Source organism: Acartia tonsa, chromosome 5, assembly GCF_053477335.1.
Source record: "Acartia tonsa isolate MP-2025a chromosome 5, ASM5347733v1, whole genome shotgun sequence".
Lineage (NCBI taxonomy): Eukaryota > Metazoa > Arthropoda > Copepoda > Calanoida > Acartiidae > Acartia > Acartia tonsa.
The window spans coordinates 19,576,833-19,603,087 of record NC_137264.1 but is presented as its reverse complement, the minus strand read 5'-3'; the positions used below and the strand labels follow the sequence as shown (position 1 = coordinate 19,603,087).

Below are 26,255 nucleotides of genomic sequence, written 5' to 3'. Positions count from 1 at the left end.
TTTTAAATATACATATTTGATATATTTTTCAAACACAGAAAGAACCAGACAAAAAATTCCCTACTTCAGGACTATTAGGATTGGTGTTATTGTTGCATAGGTCTATTTTGGTTACGTTAGAGTCCCGTTGGGATAGGCTACCCTTTAGGGGCTAGGGATACAAAAATTATACATCTTTAGGAGGTAAGTTGTAAGTCATAATTTTTATTTAAAAATTTTGTAATTATAACCTGTAAATATATCTAAATTGTTTTTCTTTTTTTCAGAGGGGTTACAAAGATGACCTGTATTTGCTCAGTGCTATGCCAGACAGAATTATAGAGATACTACGCAACTGTATGCCACTAGCTAGAAGTTATTATTATAATTACAAACTGATTCTTAGCTAGCCCAAGCTACAACTATAATTATAGTTCTCTAACCAGGAAATAGGTCAATTCTAATTTTTATTATTGTACGAAATAAGTAAAATAATCTTTCCTTTAAACAGTAAAAGGGTGCATCTATATTGTCTGTTGTATTAAATAGCGCAAACCATTGAACCGATATGGTTCTGTTTTACAGTGAAGCTTCTTATAGGTCCAGACAAGGATGTACATAGAGGGTAAAAGGGGATAATTACCCATATTCAAAAAACATTAAAAAAAAAAATATCTCCCCTAACCTCCAAAAAATAGAAAATTTGGACGTCTTTATGGAAGGTCTTAACCATTTTTGGGAAGGCAACTCTTCGACTTCCCCTCCTTCATGTACCCATAGAGGCCTTTAGCTGCTAGTAAATATACATAGCAATAAAAGAGGGAAAGTACATATGGAAATTAATAAATAACCCAATCGTTCCTCACTTATTTTTAAAACCTTTGTTGGTAAAAATTCACGTAAAATCGAAATAAAGATAATTTTATTGTATATATGGGTCTAATAAATGAATTTAGAATTTACCTCTTTATCTCCTACAGGTGAAAATACAGTTGAAAATACAAGCGAAGACAAAAACCAACTAGTTATATAAATTATACATTAAAGGAATGTGTATGTATTGATATAAAATTCCTTCGAAAAAAGGACCGTTAAAACGGTGGTCTTAATATCAATATGACTGAAATTTTGAAAGTTACATTCTGATTGTAGCACTCTTATTCCATTTTAGAGTCTTAGAAGACATATTTTTACGGATTCTTAGCTTTTGTCTTTCCCACCTGAAACTTTTGCATCACTAAAATCAGTTTGCCCCACTAGAATTTTAGTGAGGCAATTTTTTATAAAGAATTTAACTCAGTTTTCGGCATCCGCGCGTAAGCCGCCAGTAAGCCTCTAGGAAATTAAGCTTTTACAAATCAGCTGGAAGTCTAAACCCGACCCAAAAATGACAATCCCTCTTTTCAAACAAATTTTTAAATCATACAAACTGGTTTAAATTTTAGGCTTTGACGCTAATATGCTATTGAATATTACCATTGTATTTCAAGCATACACATAAAAAAATTATTAGGTTAGTGAATCAAAATTTGTGATCTCCATAACAAAATCATTATTCAAGGCAAATTTTTTTGTTAAGTTTCATCATTACTTGTTACTATCAAAAGGTGCACTGTTTTGTATTAATGAAATTAACCTATGGACACTTAATATTTCACATATTATTGCTGTTTTCCTTCAAAGTGCCTAGCAAGCACATAATTCCTCCGTTATTAAAAAAAAAATTTAAATGGAGGGAGGGGCAATTTTTTTTTATGTTTGACCAGTTTTGGTCATTTTAGTCCACGTAATTAAATTCTCAACAATTTGTTTATATCTCAATTTTAAGACCGTTTTATAAAAATCTATTTGAATATTTTTATTTTGAATATAAAATGCCTTTTTATATATAGGTATTTAAGCATCTATTTATAATGAAATATAACAAAACTAAAAAATATCAGAATACCCAAGACTGTAAAGGAAGAAAAGAAAATAGTTGATTTCGAATGATAATGGTAAGTTTATTTTAAATTTTATTTAGGTAACCATCAAAGTTACAGATTACTTCATTATTGCTATCTTATATGTTGAATGTGTTTATGCAATGTAGTAATATTCAGAAGAAAAACAGTAGAATCTAAGAAAACAAGGTGACAACATCTATAAAAGCGAAGCACTGAAACTGTAGGAAAAACGGACATTAACACTTATATAGTGTCAGAACTGAATAATCAGATTATAAATGTATTAGAGTCAAAGCAAAATTGAAATAAATTTGTTGAAAAACTGCTTATAACATTATAATTTGTTGTCCCAGGAATCAACATATCAAAAATCAGATCAATCAGATGATTAGATCACATATTTTTTTTTTAAATCAACATGTTTAAAATTGACGTACGGACATTCTTATAATGATTATAAAGTTGCTACGCTTTCTAAATCGTGCCTAACTACTAAAGGATTCACCATGCAAAGTTTGAAATCGATAGGGCAATTCTTACATGCCTAAATTAACGAAAAAAGCTATCCCTCTGTGACGAACGTACGGACCGACCCTAATTGTAGAAAAGCTTCGCTTTTTAAATATTACGTACTAAAGTATCTCCTCAAGAAGTTTCTGATCACTATCATAATAATTATCCCCAGAAAATCTATGTTCATCACAGCATTACTGAAAGACCAACAGACCTAGTGAGTTAAATAATGAATGCTCATTCGTATTGGGAATCTTCAGAACCTAGAACGTTTCCCCCAATTAGATATTTCGAATTGTAGAGAAGCTTCACTATTTACTAACAGTAATAAAAAATTATATTAAATACGTTGTTGAAGTCAAACAAACATAAATTTACACATGCCCTGACAAAGACCATATGGTTAGAAATAACCGTCCTAACCAACACTTTTTTAAAGCGAAGCTTTTCTATAATTAGGGTCGGTCCGTCCGTCCGTCCGTAACAGTAAGATTTTTCGCTAATTTTAACATTTACAAAATTTTACGTATAATTTTGTTAAAACTTAGGCATTTATAATCTGTTTAATTATTCAGTTCTGACACTCTACTAGATTTGCGTTTGTCCTACCATTTCAGAGCTTCGCATTTATGGATTATATCATACTTATTATTATATTAGGGTTACATTGTATTGACGCGCATAACTTGGTTGTGCTAAATTGTCTTGGCTAAACTGTGTAGATAAATACTCCCTTGCCAAAAATAAACTTTGCTTTTCAACTGACAGAGAAAAATATTACATAGAACAAATTGTAGGTATTGTTGTGATAAGGTAGAACTTAGAAGTACATCTATAAAGGCTATTTTCTTATCCTTATGCCTGGTTTCTGATTATCATTAAGATTTTAACTAATGTAATACAGCTTTTAAAAAGTAAAACGATGTGATTACTTAAATAAGATTTTTCCTTATTTTTTTTAAAATCTTAATAAAATGATGATTTTTGACGCAAATCTGTTTAAATGAAATAAATTGTTCTAAAATGTGTAATAGATGTTTTCTTCTTTCATTTGTCTTTATGATCAAAAACCTAGTAAAGAGACAAAAAAAGGAATTCGATCACAGCATAAAACTGCATATTTCACTTGTTCTGTTATGTACAAGGTAAACTTGAATATTATAATTTGAATCTTTTCAGAATAATATTTCTTACTATTTTTCTACTGTTCCTAGATTATTTTAGGGTGTATTCAGATTTATGATTATATAGACTAATTATTAGATAAGAGAGTTATTTGGAAAGATTAAAAAAACATAGAATATTGATAAAATTGATAGGTACTTTTCTTACTTAAAGATGTAATACACCCAAATGCTGATAATATATGTTGTTGTGAATAATCTTCAAAAGTTTTCAGTTTTATATTTAATATTTCATTAATTTTTCTTCCCTAGATTTTTTCTTTTAAAGTAAAAGATATAATTCGAAAGTCTCTAGATTTATTCTAATGCTCTATCAAGCTTTTCTCTCACTAAATCTTTTTTCTTACACTCCCCCTCCCCACAACCATTCTCTCACTGAAAGATAGTATGTGGTCAGAAAAAGGTTTCCAATCTAACTAAGAAAAACTTTTTTTCTGTGTTGAAAGCGAGTTGCAAAAAGTCTCTCAGCAGAAAAGTTTTTTAAATAATGAATGCAAATTGTTGTTAGTTAAAGAACAAATATCTATCTGTCTTGTTTTCTTTCTGGATATCCAGATTTTCTATCTATCAAATGTTTGCCTTGTTATCAACATTTTGAATTGTCTACTCATCTTTTTTAGTCTACATATTATTAATCTATCTAATTTTATTTTATTTTAATGATACACCTTTGGTTGAATCTGGCTACTTAAGTCAACCTTCAGCATTTAAAACTAGCCCTAATCTTACTATTTTTCCATGATCTATTTTGTGTATATTACCTTGTCTTCCAAAGTGTGATACTTACTAGTGAGGGACACAACTTGAGTCAAATGCACTAACATCTTCAGTAATGTGCATGTCAGAGGTGATACAAAATTATGATTAAACTTTATATAGATCTTATTTTAATCAAATATAAAGGAACAGCTATTAGTAATGAAGGCCTATTAAATGGTTTTAACATAGCCATTCATGATGATACCTTTAAAGTTTTAGTTCATAAAGTATGGACCCAATTTGGTTATGAATATAAATATATTTTTTTGTTTTTTGGTAACTTAAATTTAAAAGTAGAAAAATATAATTTTGATTCTTTCACATGCTGTTTACTTAAATAATTTAACCAAAAATTATGTAAATTGTCCCCTTAAATGTTAAGAAAATAGCAGTTAAAAGTTTGAATGGCAGTAAATATCTACAATGTCCTGATTATAGAATCAGATCAACTGTTGCAGAATTTATTGTATATTTTAATTTCATCTTATTATTTTTATCATATATTTTAAAATATTATTTGTTGATTCATTGAAATGTTGAGACAAAATACAATGTCTAAGATGGAACAAACAAACATATAAAGAATAAAATTTCATACTTATCAGAGATAAAAGAATTAGTAAATATTACTAAGTTCAACAGTTTAAAACAAGGTGTAATATTTTTTCTTCTTTTGCCCAAGATATTTATGTTTTTCTTATTTAACCCTATGATACAAATATCTAAACTTTTTTGCAATGATAATTTACTATTGTGTAAAAGAATATGTTTCTTCTCAATTCTGATACAAATAATTAAATTGGTATTTTTACTAAAATGGTTAGAAATTCTTTCTTTTTTTAAAAAGGCAAATTTTCATTACAATTCCCTATTCCCTTTATCACTGTAACCATATATAGTATATACTCCCTTACTTCTACAAATATTCATAGGATTTCAAATTTCATAAATTGAGAAAAACTTTTGTCATCTTTTCCATTCACACCCCACATACAAAACACACGCACACACACACACAAATCACCAACACACACTCAAACACATCATAGTTAAGATGATTTCTTGCTATTTCCACATAGAAAATTATAAGTAGAAACTAAGTTCCTTTAGTTATTTTCTGAATAAAATTATATGAATCAAATATATTCCCAATTTTATATGAACAGCTGAGGTTTATATGTTTTATCATGTTTATCTTATTTTGAGGTTTATATGTTTTATCATGTTTATCTTATTTTGAATGTTTTCAAGATGCTCTTTCTTATGACTAATTACAGCACTGTGGGCTAGAATTGAATCAAGACAAAAGTAAGTGCCGAGCCCTGGGACCTATGTATGGTGAAAATAGACATAAAACCATGATTATTCCAGGTAAAACCAAAATATTTCAGCGGGGGCTTTTTGAGAAAATTAGATTTGAAAATTTCAAGTTCAATTTTCACCCCCTAGGAGTTGCCGCATAATCATGACAAGAAAAGCAAATATTATTTATTTTAAATTTTGAACAACTTTGCTTTTATGAAGTCCTTCTTAAAACCTCTCTATATATGATTTATTTTAGGCTGAATTTTCGTGACCTTTGCAAAGCAAGTGATAAAAATGGCCATTTATTAACTCCCTTCAGGAGTGGTTTTATGAAGAACTTTATATAAGCAAAGTTGTTCAAAATTTAAAATAAATAATATTTGTTTTTCTTGTCATGATTATGCGGCAACTCCTAGGGGGTGAAAATTGAACTTGAAATTTTCAAATCTAATTTTCTCAAAAAGCCCCCGCTGAAATATTTTGGTTTTACCTGGAATAATCATGGTTTTATGTCTATTTTCACCATACATAGGTCCCAGGGCTCGGCACTTACTTTTGTCTTGATTCAATTCTAGACCACAGTGACAGTATTGCTTTGCTATGTAAGCTAATCTGGACATTTTTCTACAGTAATCCCTGTCAATCTCTTCCTCCTAGTCTCTACAAAGTCAAAAGTGTGTTTTATCTTAACTTTAATCAAATTGATGGCTTTTCCAGAAAGAGGTTGTTGAGATGAGCTTAGGATTCAGATACTGTGAATTTATTATTGTAGTTTTATTTATTTATCAAAATTATATTAAATACTGCCATATTGGTTCCTTGGAATTGAGAAAAAAATAACATTGGAGAAGAGAGGTTTAAAAATGAATTTAAAATCTTTGTCCTTTATTTGATTTTCTTTAAAAAATGGATATGATTTAATAAAAGTTCTCCCTGAATATAAAATCTGAAAATTCAGTAAATTCTTCTATTTAGATGATCCTCATAAAAATAAATGTTTATCTCCATGTTGCATGTTTTAATAAGTTAAAATTTTTTTTAAACTACCTTTTTTATTTCATTGTGATAAGAAAAGGGCAGGAGCAGACAAAATAGTGTATTTTATGAATAATTTTATAAAAGTCTTGGTCAGTTTTGAATTATTTCTCCCTCAGGGCTATTCAAATATTTCAAAGACAGAGAAATATTTTATTTTTATCAAGAGTTGGTAATGAAGGGAAGAACTGAGTTTTAGAAAATAAGTTTTTGTTTTAAAGCTTATTTGTCAATACATAAACCTTTTTTTTATTCTCTCTGACTTATTTCTTTCATAGCCCTTTCTAAATTTCATTTTATTTATGCCTGTGTTTAGAATTATACAGTATTACTAGCAATTTATGATATTTAAATTGTAAAAGAAGACTAATATCTTTTTCTGAATATTTCCTTTAAAAATCATAAACATGATTTTAGTTTTAGTTCTAAATGGCTGAGATTTTAAAGAATTTCAAGACCTTTCATTAAGATTATTTTTGGAAAACTTGGATTATGTCAATAACTAAACTTTTTCTTAATTAACTTTTTATCTTATTTTGCTTGTGGAAAATTCAAATTAAACTAAACCCTTTAGTGCAGAGCAAAAGAATTGAATTGAGCTATATTTCATCAAATTTATCATGCAAATATTCTAATGGCATCACTGAATTGCCCGTTTCTACCACAGATAAAGGGAAAGGTAATTGGCTAAAGCTTAATTCATTTTTGGGTCTTTATATTGTTGACTTGAATATTTCATGCTGAGAAGAAATTAAAACTTTTTTACACTAGTGGCTTCCCTATAAGTCTATGGGCTTCTTCTATGACCTCTTTGGTTGGAGGAAGGGGGCGGGGAAGTATAGGAGGCTAACGCCTATAGATATTGTTGTTGTTGTCTTGGCTGCTCGTAGTCCGTTTCTGGTCCGGGTTGTCATCAGTAGGATGAGGGGGGGGGGGCGTGGGCTTATGGTGGGGGCTCTGGAGGGAGGCGTTGGAGGGGAGGAAGGCTGGTGAAACTTGGATGAGAGGAGAGGAAGGCAGCTACATGGGTGGGATTTTGCCAAAGGTCCATAGGATTAAGATTTGTAGGATTATTTGGGCATGAAAAGAGGTGTTGGACTGTTTCTGGGGTAGGATTAGCAGGACAGGATGGGCAGTTGGGGGTAAGAGAAGCGTTGATGGAATGGAGGTAGCTTTGGAGTTTAGGACAATAGTTGGATCTTAATTGGGAGAGGATATTCCTAACATTTAAATGAATTTTCCCAAAAGTCTGACTTACATCCTTCTACTTTATGTAATAGATTGCTAGTTTTAATTTTCCTTTATCCCTGTGATACTAAGAGAGGCATTAAGGTCCAGGACAAATTTTCATCTGCATAACTTTAATTACCTAAGCCTTTCTCAGGAATTAAATCCAACCATAATTATTCAAGATTAATATTTCTGGTTTATGGAAAATAGGACAAAGAAAATTAACCCACTGCTTTAAAAGAAAAGGAATTTTAGTTAATTTCAAATAGTCTTAGATTTAAGGGGGTGGAGGGTTAATGAAACGTAACTCTTAATCAGTGCGCAAATATCACTGAGAATCCGAAATTCATGGTGAAATTTGGCATGAGTAATCCTTGGTAGAGCTATTTTCTCGAAATCAAAAGTAACGGATAACAACTGGCGGCTCAGCCGCTTTTGGGCTGTTTTGGGAGCAAACCATCATAAATTACATAGAAATAAACTTTTTGTAAAATTATATTACCAGCTGCTTAAATTGGAATATTTTTTACAAAAATAGTCAATATCTTTTTACACTTAAATCTAAATGCACTAAAACTTAAGAATTTAATGTTTATGATTTTATGATTTGCGTAATTAGATACCTATTTTGTTAGAAACTTGTAGAGTTGCTATGCACTGAAAAGTTAAAATACTCATTTGTTGCTTGTTAGTTAAGATTTAAATAGTCAACTTTCTTTGACTAGCCACAGAGGGGGAATAGGTTTCTATTAAGCAAATTAAAACAAAACAGACATTATCTATTTAGTATCAAGAATTTAGTTTTGTAAATTGATTAAATATTGATTCTTAAATCAATTTTCACCTTTTTTGTATTTATTTATTATTAAGGAAAACTGTCCCTCTCTCTTATTCCCTCTAGTAGAAAAGTGTAAATCTATAGTGTTTCAAATCCGGGACATGGGATTAAAATCATAAAAAATACATGCTCTTTCACTTCCTACAAGCCAACTAAACATACGTATTTTATTTAATAAGATACAGTTTACCGCGGTAAATTGATTAATTGGGATAGTTAATTCACAATTTTTCTTAGACAAATAAACCTCCCTCTATTTTTGAATCTTATTGTAGAATGATCATACCTTTCCGAGTGGCTAATTAGTTGTTAAAAGGGAAAAGAAAAAAAATCTACATATATTCTGCTTATTTCTTTTGTTGACATTTAAAATGACATTGGGAGTGGACTCATAAATTTACCTTTAAAACAGGGACATTGATTCTTTTTTTATGTTTGGGAGGGGGGGGGGGTGGTTATAATTATGAGGCCCATTGGGAATATGTAAATGGCATAAAGATCTCTCTAATGACTGCATCTATATTAAGTTCGCTATTTCAGAGGCACAACTGCAATAGGATAATAATAAGCTTTTGTTTTATTGAGTTCTTACTCCTCCTATATGCTACCAAAGTCAAAGATTTGTGCACAATAGTTAAGATTATAAAAAAATTCTAGATGAGAAAACATAAAGGTGGTGAATAATTCTGCTGCCTATTTTTTTTTTTAGAATACTTTTTATTACCTTTGGGTGTGTTGCGTGTGTGTGTGTGTGTGTGTGTGTGTGTATGTGTGTGTGTGTGTGGGTGTATAGTCATATATTCACCTGTTCCGCCCATTTTCTTGGACAAAATTAATACTTTCTGCATTTCTATGCCAAATTATTTGGGTCCAAACTACCTGTTTATATACAGTGTGCCCATATAGAATCGACTGATCATCTTTTAAACCTTGCATATAGAATTAGCAAGAAGGGCTGTTTTTTTGAAGCGTAGTAGCTTGTTAATTATTATTGGAAAGTATGTAAGTCTGCCTATTTAACTCTCAAATGACTTTTGATTCATGTATTTATTTAAGTGTAGGTATTAATTCTTATAATTAAAAAAATTATAATCATCTGAATTTCTTTTAAATACCTCAAAAACAAGGCTTTTTTAAAACATTGCATTTTGGACGGTAAACGTTTCCAATTTTAATTGACTTTCAAGAAAACCTAATAAGTTTTTGTTTTTCCCCCTGTATCTATTATGCATGACTTTATTTCTAATGTTATTTATGATATAGCCCATATAGGCAGTATTCTTACTGTTGTTAATATTTATTCCTATTGATTTTAGATTCATATTAAGGGAGAATGGAGTAGGTCCACTCCAAAACAAAAATTGTGCGCGCATCGAGTTCTCTAACAAAGAAATAATGCAAATTATATGCCTTTTAACAATCGAATGTTGCACTAGATTTTCATTTAATCTTGAAGTGATACTACTAGCTGGCTAATATTGATCCCCCCGTCCACCTTTATTTCTTCTTCTCATTCTGGTTGAAAGAACTGTCCAATGAGTGAGGTCCATAATAGCAACATGAATTGACAACAAATTTTTCCATGTCAATATATTTTCGTTTTATATTTCCATTCTTTTGCTTTAATTAAGAAAAAATCTTATTTGTTGTTTAATGCGCTAATATGAATATTGTCATTCTCGTTTAAGTCGTCACCATGACTTATTTTGAACAAATTAAAATATTAATTTAGGTCAAAATATTTCCACTTTAGTACCTTTGTAAATTTTTTAATACTAACATTTATTGAAAATGATTTCTGTCAAAAATATTCAACAAAGCTTTTAAGACACGTAGTAGGCTTGGATTGAAAAAAAGCAGGCAAAAAAGTTGCATACAATTTACTTGGATGACTATTAGCCTAAAATTGGTATTTTTTTTTATTTTTAACATCCACTGGATACCAACTCTATGATTGCACGATCTTTGGCTAGAATACTGTTAAAAAATAATTTAAATCATTGTTTATCAGTTTTTAGAAAGCACAACCCTAGTTGAAGATTAAGAGGCTGAATTGTAAAGTCAAAATACATATTTATTTATGTATCAAATTACACAATTGTTAAAATGCTAAATGAGAACTGCCCTTAAGATTTTGCACACGTTTTTGCTAAGAGTTGTGCCTTACCGTATCCCCCCCCCCTCCCCGTTTTTGTCCATTCTTGTCTTATTTAGCCCCTAACAAAACAAATATTAGTGTTATAACTATGTCACAAAAAAATATAGGCAATCAGAAATATAATTTTTGTTTAGATGCCTATAATCTTTTCAGTAAATATTGGCTAATGTCTTAGCAGCCGAGTAAATTCATATTTACTTGTATAACAGCGATAGACAGTCAGACTAAATGAATTATAGACTGGATCCTCATCGGTAAAGTTAATTCACAAAAATTACATTTGTTTATATTTATAACAACAGATTGACGAACAGACGAACCGTTATTAAGCAACCTATTCTACCATTTATAGAGAAGCTTAGCTATTTAAATTTAAAATGTATTTTATTTTGTTTGCGCAACGATTGTTTAACTTATGTCAATTTGTTTCACGCTGTTTAGAGCTTAGAAAGACATCCTAAACTAGAACTTAGAAAAGGGCAGAAACTCGTTTCAATCCCAGAGGGGCGAGCAGACCAAATTTTACCCTCAATTAATCAAAAGTGATAGGATGCTTTTTGTATGTCGCTGTTTTTTTGTCTCCTGATTCTAGTAAATATCTAATAACAATTTTAGGAAGCTTTATGCTGGTCGTTTCCATTTAAAAACAATATCTATCCAACAAGTTTCCATATTTCTGTTTCATTAGGTAATAAATATTCAAGATGGTGGGGGCTAACCAACCCCCTAAAACCCTTCACAAAGCACGCAGACGATAAGTAGAAAAATAACTTTTATCCTGCTCCCCCCGTCTGTCTGACTTTACACCTTACAGGTAACATAGAAAAAAATTTAAACAAGGACAAGTAACCTTTCAAGGAGCGCAGTAGAATATATCCAAAACAACACAAAATCTAAATACTGTGCTAAAAATATATTTTATGACTAAAGAAGTACCCCCACCATTTGTAACCTTCCTAGGACCTATGAGAAGCTACATTGTAAAACTGTAGGACGAATATATGTTCAGGGGTTAGCGAGATCTCTCGGTACAGACAAACAGTTTCACTTATATGAGTATTGTTATTATAAAATGTAAATTTCAAAGCTGTTTCTATGATCTTAAGAAACAAGACAGTATCATTTAAATGCTGCGTTTGAGTGATTATATGCTCTGTAATTTTTAAAATTTCGTACATTCTCAGAATGCTGGGTACATGTCACCCTAATTGATATTTATGCTGTAAGTTCAAAATATAATACTATTATATTCCCCTTCCTTTTATTTCCTTTTCTAATCGATAAATACTAATTATCTTTGTCTCAACCATGACACTTTGGTTGAGCTTGGACTTCCGAATTAGCGGGAAGTTCACGAGATCAGTTGGCGAACATACAAACCCCCAATACCAGGAACCATCAAGTTTCAACAGCAGGTTTGAATATAGATTTATTGATGAAATTATTTCAAAGACCTGAAGCTCTTATGGTTTCAAATCCCTGATATACTAGGGTAGTTCACACTCAATGAGACCAATGATAGGCCCAATTTTGTTCTCCGAAATCTTCACACTCTCATATCTCATTCAAAAGTAAAGAACGTGCGCATCCAAAATAAACAAACATTCTATGCCGCGCCACATTATGAAAGGAAAGCCCTAAAAGACGACATTTGCGCTTTGATTTTGGTTTAATGATAAGGAATTTAATTTCGAACTTGATAAACACAAAGCTTCCTCGAAAAGAGGTTAAGACACACCCCCCGTTTGAAAGTCAAATTAACTTCCTTAACGAGATTCAAGGTTTTTTTCGCGCTGAGCACTAGCAACATTTCTCACTAAACTCAACTCACCATAATCACATGAGAATGGCCACATCCCGAAAACGTGACAATTTTGCTCCTAACTAAATGAAACCCCGTGAAATGCATACACAATATTATACTCCTCACTAGGACTCATAATACCTCACATTTTAGGATAGAAGGATGGGGATTGGTTTGTACTATACAACATTCCATGCACATGACAATCACAAGATCACATACACAATCCTAAAATAGATAATCCTATTAATCATGATGTTGTAATATAACAACTATACTAAATAATAATCATTTCATAATCAATAGGTAATAAATCATTATTAATAAATCAATAAGTACCTACGAAATCAGGTTGAAATGTAAATGTAAACAATAATGGTAAAAATAAAACGAAATAAATCTTAGACAAGAAAATTAAGATTTATAGGTACTTAAAACTAAATTTGTTAAGCATCAAAAAGAGTAGTAAGAAAAAAATTTTTCAAAATCCTTGGGCAGAAAGTTTTTCAAACCTAATGAATAAGAACTGTAATATCTTAATCAACAAATAAAACTTTTTAATACTTAAAGAATAGCAAATAATAATATCCTCGTTAGAATTTTCATTGAAATTATGAAAAAAAATACCAATTTTTCTTTGTAAAAAAAAATGAGACTTTAAATATGAATTTTCAATCATTCCTTGATCTGAATAAAAATGTTTTACTTGATTGAAATTTATATATAATTTAAAAAAATCTGATAAAAAAATATACTTGATTTTTTTCTTAGAATAAATATCGAATCACGCAACCTCGACACATTTATTCCTTTTTGTTAAACTTTTCAGGTAAGTTTTAAAATGAATTGTACTTTTGAAAAGAAATTAAACTCAATAAAATTAAATTTGAGCATATGAAATAGAAGAATATTTAATCGCATTTCATTTGATTCTTATTTTAGGCATAAAAATAGGCATATGAAAAATGTGGCTTTTTACTAAAAAAAATCTCAATTTCCATAAAATAAGAATCAATTATTAATCATAATTTTTAACAACTGCCTGACTGATACAGCATGTTCTTCTAGGGGAGATTTATCTGTCAGTCTGAACAAGACTCTTGCAGTCTTTCTTCCATCCTCAATTCTCGTCACTCGGCCCATCCTCAAACATCTCATCAGTGGATTGGTACTCGTAATCAGAACTATATCTCCGTCAGCTAGTGGCTCCGCCATCTCATCCTTCCACTTGGACATCCGTAATATCTTCGGTAGGATCTCCTGGCGGTAGGCAGTCCAAAACTGGGCAGATAAATCTTCCAACAACTTCAACCTGGAGGAAATTTGGTCCTCCGGTTTCATCGCCACATTGCACAACGGCTGGCGGTCAACATTTCCCAGCAGCTGGCCAGGGGTAATCAGCCGCCAATTCTCCACGTCGTTCGCAGCTTCAATCGTCAGTGGTCTGCTATTCATAATTTTGCTGACCTCCGCCAACAGCACCAGGAGCTCGTTGAAATTAACAGAACTATTCACCAACTTCTTGGACAGCAATCTCTTGGTTAATCCCACCATTTTCTCAGCCTGCCCAATATAATGGTGGGCTCGGGCCGGGATCTGAGACCAAGAAAACTCTACCTGGCTGCCCAACTTCTGCTCTAAAACCTTGCGAGCACCGGATAATTGTGTGCCCATGTCGCTTACTATGACCTTCGGCAGACAATGAACAGCTTCCAACTTGCGCAGGGACAACAGGATACTGCTGGTATCATACTTTTCCAAGGCATCTAACCACAACGCCCCTGAGAATCTGCAGACCACCACGAACACCCACACCTTCTTCGTTGCTGTCTGACTCCTCGTTTTGGCGGCAGCTCTCCTCGTAACCAGCGGACCCATCAGGTCGACTTGCACAGCTTCAAAAGGCCTGCTCGGGACCAACTTGTCAGGTAACACCTCCTTCATGGTAGCACGACATTCCTTAGCCCTCTCAACACTGCAGGGCCAACATTTCTTCACTTCCATGATGGCCAACCTCCTTGCCTTCACAATCCAGCACCAACGGCGGCTCTCAGCTAAAGTTCCACGGACACCAGAGTGAAGCTCAACATGCGCTTCTCTCATAAAAACAGCAGCTAACCAATTACCAGGCTCCAAAATTATTAAACCTGGCATGTCCTCAAATATCATTTTACGGCCGCCAGTAATGGCGTCAATGACTGGCTGTCCACGACCAACCATCTTAAGAATCCTCATCTCCCTGGTCATATACTTTCCACCGGGACCAACGACAGGCCAGGTCAATGATACTTCATGCACTAATGGATTTAATGACGCATATTTGCCTTTAGCGTCATTTATCCACTCATCCTCTTGGCTTCGTGACACAATGAAAAGTTCCGCCGCCGCCATAAAATTGTACAAAGACGGCTTGTACACAGAATCTGCGGCTGCTACATGACTACCAGCGGCTGTAGCCTTACCTTCTTGTCTGCTCTTTAGCTTCTTCAACCAGGTGTTCGCAACTTGCAGGACAGCTGCCATAATACGTTTGGCCTGTCCAAATGATCTCCTGTGCTTAAACCTAAAGACATCTTCAGCGGCTTCTCCGGCAACTTTCATTGAACATAACTTAACCATTTTGGTATTCAACTCCTCTGGGGGTAAAACTTGCTTGACTTCTTCGGCAGTTTTCACCGGCCACGCACTTTCATCCTGGCGCAACCAATCTGGGCCCAATCTGTACCTGGAACCTGGTCCCAAATCTGATACTTTGCAGGTGCTTCTGGTGCCCAAATCTGCAACGTTTTGCGTCCCCGGGACCCACCTCCAGTCATCCTTGTTGGTTGCAGATTGAATTTCTCCAATACGATGAGAATTAAATGTGTTCAGCATAGCACTGTTGGAAACTATTTGTGATAAAACACACGATGAATCAGTAAAGTACATCACTCTGATAATATCAAAGGGCAGGGCATCTCTGACGGACTTTGCCAACCTTGTGGACATTTGGCATCCCATCAACTCAAGGCGTGGAATTGACTCACACTTGACCGGCGCAACTCTTGACTTAGTGGCTAGCAGAAACGTTTCAAATCCTTGTCTAGTTGGCCACCTCAAATATGCATTAGATGCATAAGCCTCTGATGACCCATCCGAAAACATCATCAAGGATGGAAGGCCAGTTGGTTCATCCGGGACCACACAACGGTCAAACTCCAATTTAGCGACCTCAGCTCTGTCCTCCAGCGACTGAACAAGTTCATCCCGTAGACTTTTTGGAATGAAATCTTGCCAGCCCAAATTCAGCAAACATGTTTTCCGCAGGACAAGTTTAATTCTCAACAGAATAGGGCTGCAAAGCCCGATCGGGTCGAAGGTTTGGGCGGCGAACCTGTGGACCATCTTCTTCGTCAGATTCTCGTCCAAGGCGTCCTGGAGGTTGTACAAATCAGCATCCTCTTTCACCTTCCTTCCCTTGACTTTACCATCTTGGTTGACTCTTGTGGCAATGGACAACACATCGGTGGCTGGCTTCCATATCAGCCCGAGAACCTTGGTAGGCTGGCAATCATCTCCAGAATAAATGACTTGTTTGAAGGAAAAACTACCTTTGCCGATAATCCTGTCGGCCTCTTTCATCATCTCCTTGGCTTCTAGCTTCGATCCTGCTCCCGAAATAACGTCATCTATGAAGCTGTGCTTCTCAAGCTTGACTGCAACTGGAATCTGAGGTAACTTGAATTCCTCATCAGGGTAGGTAGGTATTTGTGGCTCCTTCCATAATTCAGGTTTGGCAACAATTTCACTACCGTTTATTTGTCCCTCTCCATACATCTCCTTGACCTCTGCTTCACTCTTTCCGCCGAACAGGCGGGACGTCAACTTCAGGGCTGTAACTGCCAAATTTCCCGCAGCTAACTCGCCGAAATTTACAACTTTGGTCAGGTAAATTTCAAGTGGACCATCTGGCGTCGGGGAAAATAAAACTCTCTTCATCTGGCTGTCGAACTCTGTGGCCAGGATGGAGTTATAAAACTTGGAGATATCCGCGGTTATACCAACCTTGTAACCGCGGAAAAGCATCAAATGATAAAATATCTTCTGCATTGGCGGCGGGCCTCCCAGCATTATGTTATTAAAACTGGTACCCTTGAACGTCAGAGAACTATTTGCACACAATCGCATGGGTGTGGAACTTGAATCCTCCTTGAAAGCAACCACTATTGATGAACAAGACTTGGGTCCTTCATACTGCAATTCTTCAGGCGTGGCTTTTTGAAAAACGCCTCTTCTTATGGCGTCGTTGAATACCTCCACATACATTCCATAGGTACCTTCCTTGACCATCCTGGCACGATCCTTTTCAGCAATTTTGCGGGCTAAACTTTCATTGTAGGGTAAAGTGTGAGGATCTTCAATATAAGCATATTGACCTGTCCACTTGTTGGACTGCAAGTCTAGTGTTAAACCTGCCTCAATTATCCTCTGCCTCTCACGCTGGTCCCAGGTAGTGCCATCGGCCATAGCCTTGCACTCTTGACAAGCAGTACATCCTGGACAAAGTGCCTGCGGCTGTACGCCAAACGATTCAGACGTCAGAAAGTCTGGCAAAGTGCCTCCACTGACACTGACAGCCTTATAAGCCGACTTTTGATCTCCAGCTCCACCATCAGCACTTGTACAGATAAAACCACTACCAAAAATGGTTCGCCACAACATAGACTGGCCCACTTTCTGGTAGGTTGAAGGAAACACGTCAGGATGTGTATTTCCAATGATGATATCTAAGCCTCCACTAATATATGTAAACCTTTCTGGCGGCATTTTAAATATCTCGGCGGCAGTTTCGGGGTGGACCGAGCGCATCTCGTTGGCCCCGCCGAGGGTAGGCATGACAGCTGCCTCAAACTCCCTCAGATTGCCGTCCCTATCCTTCAGATAAAACACAACATTGCGGCAGGAAGACTCACTGCCATCAGCTACAGAAATAGTTGTATATCTGCCAGTAGATTTCAGCTTCAACTTGTTGGATAACTTCTCAGACACTAGTGGCAAATTTGCCCCGGAGTCAAACATTACCGTGGCGTGGCAGGTGCCGCCGCCAGGTGCTACAACAGGAACTAACTGAAGTAAGAAGGTACAGGGGCTGGGTGCAGAACTTGACTTGTAGACTGTATTCACACCAGCACTAGCCTCATGGAGTAACCTGGAATGGTATCTGTCGCAATTATTGGTACCACAAACACCAAGCTTATCAGATTTATTACACTTGTCAGCAGTATGGCCGTCACACAAGCAGAGTTCACATAACTTCTTCTGCTGGACAACTTTCTTGCGGTCAACCACATCCATCTTCTTAAACGTGAGGCAACGGAAAATCGGGTGCTTCTCCTTGCAGCTCTCCACAGGACATGCACTGTTCCACTTGGAAGCCTTGTCCTTCCCAGCCTTTCCATTCTTATTGTCGCTGCGGCCAGATACTTGCGCGGCGGCAGCTCTGTCACGATTTCTCTTGCCGGCGCCACTGTCATAGGACATATCACCGGCCAACATGGCACCCCTGGTCCTCTCCAGCAGTTCAACAATCTTCGGGATGTTAGGTTGGTTCATGCTACCTAGCTCCATCATAATTTTGTCTCTCAAATTTTCAGGGCACTTGTCTTTAAAAATATGAATGAGAGTTAGGTGGTTGTAATCCTTAGCTGCAGAACCAACGATGGCTTCTACCTCCTGCATCATGCTCTTGAAGGTAGCAATTGCGCTAACCACGTCCACAGGTTTATCCACAGGTTTCATCTTGTTCAACTTAGTTAAAATCCTCATGAACCGGCGAGTGTTTGATAAAAACATCTGGTCAAGAAACGCCCATTGTTCATTGTGATCTCTAATCGCTGACACTTGCTTGCGTAGTTCCGGGTTGGTTATCACCTTCTCCATACACAACATCAGACTTAACCTCTGGTCAGCAAATCCATAACCAGAGCATAGATCCTTAAAGACCTGTTTAAAGTTTGGGTAATCCGTGTCAGTACCGTCGAACGACGGCAACAAACTGTTGTCCCAGCGCCCATACTGCGGGTTGGAACTCCGAATATCCACGGCAGACATACTTCTGGAGAGCATGGCAGGTGTCCCACTCTCATCCAGATTAGATGAACGACGTTCCATCTCTCTAAGCCTTCGGTACATATCACGTACTTCTTGGCGCAACTCCACGGAAATTTTAAGAACTCCCATGTCCATCTTCACCTTCTCAATGACGTCGAGGTTCCTGGCGACAGTGCTTGACCTCGCGTCGTCTGAATCATTGTCAAGCCAGTACAGAATTTTTGTACACTGCTCCAACGACGCATAAACTTTATCTGCAACAGTTTTCTGCTCACTAGCTTCATCCAAATCACGCTTGAACTCGCGCAGCTCACTAGTCTCCACGGCAGGTTTTAGACTTTTTATTAGGTCAGATTGGTCCTTGACCTCACTAAAAATGTCACGAATTGATTTTACAGTCACATTTTCACATGAACTAAAACTTTGGCAGGCTTTTAGATTGTCATAAAACACTTTTAACTGTTCATCAAAAACTTCTAGCCTTTCACTGCCAATAGCGATAGCTCGCTCAATTTTCTGCTTTTTGGTTAGTGGCATATTGATTCACTAGGTACTTATTTCACAGAAAAATTGTCACAGTTTATTGCATCAATAATTCACTGGATGCTATTGATCTCTTGATGAATGCTAACGCCTATTCATCAGATACTTTGAAATTGTCTCAACCATGACACTTTGGTTGAGCTTGGACTTCCGAATTAGCGGGAAGTTCACGAGATCAGTTGGCGAACATACAAACCCCCAATACCAGGAACCATCAAGTTTCAACAGCAGGTTTGAATATAGATTTATTGATGAAATTATTTCAAAGACCTGAAGCTCTTATGGTTTCAAATCCCTGATATACTAGGGTAGTTCACACTCAATGAGACCAATGATAGGCCCAATTTTGTTCTCCGAAATCTTCACACTCTCATATCTCATTCAAAAGTAAAGAACGTGCGCATCCAAAATAAACAAACATTCTATGCCGCGCCACATTATGAAAGGAAAGCCCTAAAAGACGACATTTGCGCTTTGATTTTGGTTTAATGATAAGGAATTTAATTTCGAACTTGATAAACACAAAGCTTCCTCGAAAAGAGGTTAAGACAATCTTAAAGACAAATTGAAAAATTTAGAAGCTTCGACAATTTAAATGGCAAGAACTTATTACTTTAAATACTTCTGTACATTCATTCTTGCTGGCTTAAATTTTTTGGGGTTCTCGTTCTCAACACTTAAAGGTTAATTGATTGGGATGTACAAATGTCCAACCTTTTTGCCAAAAATATGAATCTAAACAAATATTGATTTTTTTTTATTATTGGATGTACACATCAAATATCACCTTTATCGTTTCCTTGAGATTCCATATATGTATAATATCCTTTCTTCTAGAGATTATCCAAATTTAAACTTACTGAAAATCTTTCCTTCTCCTTACAAATGACCTTAAAGAGAATAGAGTAGTAAATAAGATGTATGAATGTATTTTGTCTTTTATTTATTTAATCTTTAAAAATGGTGATTCATATTACACTATACGTACATAGTTCATTTGCGTAAATAGTTTTCTTAAATGTCAAAAAGGTGAACATAGATATGTTTTCTTTAAAAATAATTCTAATGATAATAGTGTAAACAAGGGTTATAAAATTCATAAGTAGCGAAGCTCAATAATTCAAAATAAATTGCTAAATATCAGCCAACTTGATGCACGTTAATTTAGTTTTGACTAAATTTTGACATCTAACTAGTATTAATCTTTAGAATAATTTTTAATTTAAGATTCATACTTTGATCTCTATCTAGTATTGATCGTTAGAATGAGTTTTGATTTAAGCTTCATACTTTGATCTTACAGAAAAAATGTATGCCTAAGCACCAATACTGAAACAAAGGACCAAGTGCGCTATATAAAAATTTGTTAAAAAAAGTAAAAAAATCAACATGTTTAAAATGGACGTACGGACATTCTGGTAATGATTATAGAGTTGCTACGCTTTCTAAATCGTACCTTACTACTAATGGAATCACCAAACAAAGTTTGAAATCGATAGGACAATTCTAACCTGCCTAAATTTACAAAAAAAAGCTATCCGTCTGTGACGGACGTACGGACGGACCTTAATTATAGAAAAGCTTTGCTTTTAAAAAGGCCTATCTTAAACAATCTTTAGGTGCTTGGTTTTACAATTTATTTTTAAGAATGCTTGCTATAGTTCGGAAACTAGGAAGGAAATAATTTTGTCCTCTAAACCTATCTATCTTTGATCAGTGGGGCAATCGTCTGAATATCAATATTTTATAATTTCCATTGATGTAAAATACCTTTACAGATATATATTGTTACACAATACAGTATCTTAAAATTCGAATAAAAAAGGCAATATACACGAAAAGGTGCCCTTAAATGAAACTTTTTTGCTTTACTATGAGAGAATCAACACCAAAAATCATCAACCTCTTTAATACCGTAGCAATAAATCTCACCGATAACGGAAATTTAACTTCGATCTATAGGTATATAACATCTACCTAGAAAAACGTTTATCTATTATATATAAACATAGAGTAGCTTCGATTCAAATAAGGGAAGCAAAGATAGTTTTTACCCTGGAAATTAAAAGTTGTTTTTATGTGAAGTTATTTTGGGCATGTTTAAAATTCTTTCTTCCCAGGATTTCATGTTTTAAAAAAGGAATAAAGTAATGAATAAAAAGCTAGGCGTATATTTCTACTTGTAAGCAACAAAGATTAAAAATAATATAAACTAAACTGAAATGTATTGGCTCCTTGTTAAATGCTTAGGTGTCCTTTACTTAAGTTTTGTCTGGCCGTTCTTACTAACTCTGTTTCCTGAGATTTGCAAGCGTTTTTATTTCATTTAACATTCCCTCCATCTTAGTTTACTAAGGCTTTTATATTTTCTCTCAATTTGTGTAAATAGGCAGACAATGGATGTGTTAATTCTGTAAATACACACAAACACACACCCTCACACATACTCATATACTCTGTGCTCAAGGAACAACTTGCCTAAATATTCAGGGATATTGGATTGAACAAAAGAGAATAAAATTATCCACCTTATTTTTTTTGTCTATTGTTATCATCTTAACATTAATGGTCAAAAATTAATCCAATATAATTTTGGGTTTACCTCAAGAAGAGAGGTCAAGGGGGGGGGGGGAAGTTTTGACACATTTGCGTAAACAGGGAGTATAGGCTTTATCTTTGGACTGAGAGGATAGGTTATTAGGGATAAAATCATTCTTATATGATGAATTTTCCCAAGTTTTAAGATTTTTTGGATAGGCCTCCAGGTTCCGGAGCTCCAGACCTCCAGGTCCTCTCTGTACAGGTAAAAATTAAAAAAATTATTTTTTTTTTGAAGAGTTAGAAGTCAACCTATGAAACAAAATATGCATATTTTTGAATGTTATTCACATATTTGAAGAAAAAAACGCATATTTTGTTTCATAAGTTGACTTCTAACTCTTCAAAAAGAAAATCTTATTTTTCATTTTTACCTGTACAGAGACCACCTGGAGGCCTGGAGCTCCGGAACCTGGAGGCCTATCCAAAAAATCTTAAAACTTGGGAAAATTCATCATATAAGAATGATTTTATCCCTAATAACCTATACTCTCAGTCCAAAGATAAAGCCTATACTCCCTGTTTACGCAAATGTGTCAAAACTTCCCCCCCCCCTTATTCTAATTGATATATTCCTACCTCTTTAGATTTTATCAGTTAATGTTGCTATGGTTTTTAAAAGCGAAGCTTTTCTATAATTAGGGTCGGTCCCTCCGTCCATAACGGATAGCTTTTTTCGTTAATTTATGCATGTTAGAATTGTCCTATTGATTTCAAACTTTGCATGGTGATTCCTGTAGTAGTTAGGTAAGATTTAGAAAGCGTGGCAACTCTATAATCATTACCAGAATGTCAATACGTCCATTTTAAACATGTTGATTTTTTTACTTTTTTAACAACTAATTTTTATGTGATATAATAATCCGATTGATCTGATTTTTGGTATACTAATTCCTGGGACAAAAAAAGTACAATTTCATAAGCGAAGCAACTCTATAATCAAGTCCTAAAGTTGTAAGTATGTCCATAAACATTATTCTGTATCAAGCAGTTTTTCAACAATTTTACTTACAATTTATCTTTGATTCTTATACATTTATATTCTGATTAATCAGTTCTGACACTATACAAGTGTTAATGTCCGTTTGTCCTACCGTTTCAGTGCTTCGCTTTTATGGATGTTGTCATTGTTTTTTTTTGTATTTCTGTAACTAGTAGATTTTACTAACAACTTGAATTCATTCTCATAACCTATTGAAAAATCAAATTTTCATCCATTTACTTGTTTCTTTATGCTTTGTAAAAGTAAGATACATAAAAAACAAGAGAATTAGACAAGAAAAGATTCTTTTGTATTGAAATAAAACAGACAACTACAGGACAACAGGGTCCTTTACTCAGACAGGGAGATAGAATCTCTTAAATTATCATAAAAATGAAGGGCTATTAGAAATACTAGACATTTGAGAAAATTCTTCTATATTATTTGGTATTTTTTTCCATTAGGTATTGTATTTGTTAAAAAGTTTCTCATAATAATTATCCATTTTTTCATTCCTTACAAACCTAAAAAACTCATTATGTGTACACCAAGAACATGTGCACAATATACATTCGGACATTTACACAAAATGCATTGTTTATGCAGACACAGTTCTGGAAATAGTATGGTTTATATTAAATTAGTCTTTGTAATACTTAAAAAATAGATTTTTTTGTTGGTTGCAGTGTAGCATTGTTTGTGTTATTGAATTATAAATTCAGTTTATTATTTATTCGTCTTGGATAATAAGATTTAACTAAATACTGAGAAAAAAGTATTTTAGTTTTACCTTTTATAATAAAAATAAATCTTTTAACATAGATAAAGTAAATAATGCAAATATATTTTTTCTACTATCTAAATTTAGATTTTACTCTGCAATTAAGATTATGTCATCTTTTAAGTACAAAATGTGTTTCATAGTTTACCTCAGCTTATTCTTTCTATTTTAAAAGCATTGAAAATTAGTAATGTGACAAGCAAATCCCAAACAAGGTTTTCTACATTTTTATCAGGGAGTTTTGTGAAAGTAAGTTTCATTTAAATTGGCATGATCAAAACTTTTCCTGTAATATTTACTAGATAAATTAAGTTTTTAAGTAATAAAAACTTGTATTTTAATGACATGATTGTCGTAGGCCAAACATAAAAGATCAATTAGGTAATGTTGATCAATTTAGACTATAGCATATGAAGGATAAGCAATTAACCAAAATAGAAATGTATTGTTTTAGGACACATTAATATAGATTATATAAAGTTACATATTTTATTCAAATACGATTAGAATTATTCAATTTATTTGCAATTATAATCAGAACTTAATGTATCACATTGTATATTTATGTCTTAAAACACTTTGAATTGTTTTAGCAAAATTCAAATAAAATTATTTTAAAATCAATTGAAATTCATCATATCCCTGATAACTATAGTATAGAGCATGCTAGGGATTATCCTCCCCCCCCCCCTCCCCTATTCTAGATACCTAATATTTGTCCCCAGAATTTGAATTTTGAGGTTGGGAATATTTAAGACATTTTTCACAATGATATTTGTTGTCATGTCCTGTCAAATTTTCCATTTGCTTCACACCTAATAAATATATTTTTCTTTCTAACATTTTTCAATGAATAACTTCATTGAGGTTTTTTAGTAGCTACCACCATACTGTCAGTCCTTCTGAATCATATTGGGAGAACTGTGATTTTCTCTTTAGGAAAGATGGCTTTATTTTTATAACCTTTTACATGCCAATTAGTATATTTTATTCATCTTACTTAATCCAGCGTCTGTGTAATATTTTTTAAGGTATAATATTTTTTAAAAATACAACTTATTTACCTTATTTCAAAGATAGAAAGCCTAAAATTTGTAATAAGATACTCCTTACCGGTAAGGATAATTTAAAAATCCACTTTGTCTTAAGGTTAGTCTATAATACTATTGGGGATATGGAAATATATGGCATGATTTGATTTAATGAGATTACAAATGAGATTTAATCCTCAAATTATGTGTGAACTAACCTCTGACTAAGGTGCATCTATTATGTAACTCAGTCTGATTGTATGTCTGTTTGACTATTTTATATATCTGTGCTTTGCTAACTTTGGATATTGTCATACTTGTTTTTTTAAACAACTAATTCATTAAATTGCATCAGCTAAAATGCTTACTTTTGTGTCTGAATTAAGTTAGACATTCCTAAATATTTTATGTAAAAAAATATAACCCAGAAATATTCTTATTCTCTACACTGAATGAGATATTGAAAACTGTATTCCATCTTTCAATTGGAAAATAAAACACAGAAAAGAATAGAATGACTAAAAAATTTAGTTATTTTTTTCTATTCAAACTGATATATCTGTATCAAATTTAAGCATGTTTTCATGAAAGTGATATTTTCATTAAATGATAAGATAGGCACGACTAAATAGTCGTCATGCTGTTCCTGTGTAAGCAAGACAGACATATAAGATGCATATAACACAAGAAAATGATTTTTAAGTCTTGACTCTTGATATTGTTAAACTACATGGTAAAAATTTGACATTCTTTCAAATATATTCATTTTAATTATCATTGGAAAACTTATGCCGTTCACTAAATTAAAGTTTTAGAGCATTTCATTGAACTAGGTACCTTTTTCTAATTTTCAATATTCTTAAAAAAATTCTTGTTGTTGCTATAATTAGCTAACTAAAGCCTTTTCTATATATAGATAAGAATGGAAGAGGATATTAGATATAATAGATGGAGTGGATTGACAGAAGGAGGAAAAGGGGGATAGATAAGAGATAAAGCAGATATTCTTTTGTGTTATAAAAATTGTACATCTTTCACTTAAGCAACTATTGCACAATAAATAAAATTATTTATTTATATCATCATTCATAAAAAAATAATTAAGTTCTGTATGATTTTTTTCTTACCTTTTTTCTCTTTGTTGTATTGCATTTCATAAAAGAAAAACAAGTTTTTTCACATTTTTTTATTAATTTTTAAACTAGCTGTGAGTTTAACTAAAATCTGATAAATTCCTAATAAATCTAGTAAAGCAATGGACAAGGATTTATTTGGGGAATAGAAAAGAATTGAAAGATACAGAAATCTTAAAGGGGAGACCTATTCCTCTTTAAATTGGGAAATATATATAAATATGTATTGTAGTACAGTAGAGATAGTTATATACAATATAGAGTGGGCTAAAGATTGAACTCTATCAAAAGGAAGAAAAGAGAAGTAAATCTGGAGAGAAAAAAAGAGAGGAGTTATTCTCAAGAG

The 26,255-nt window shown here is 33.5% G+C and overlaps 1 protein-coding gene across 1 annotated transcript in view; it reads left to right on the top strand.

The window, feature by feature from the left end:
* Positions 1-974: 974 nt before the first annotated feature.
* LOC145318956 (uncharacterized) overlaps positions 975-26,255 on the top strand; it is a 115,140-nt gene continuing 89,859 nt past the window's right edge. The window contains exons 1-3 of the mRNA XM_080160722.1: positions 975-1,027; positions 1,494-1,540; positions 1,923-1,976. Coding sequence (XP_080016848.1) covers positions 1,968-1,976 — 9 coding nt within the window. The 5' untranslated portion in view covers positions 975-1,027; positions 1,494-1,540; positions 1,923-1,967. The remainder of the gene's footprint in view (positions 1,028-1,493; positions 1,541-1,922; positions 1,977-26,255) is intronic.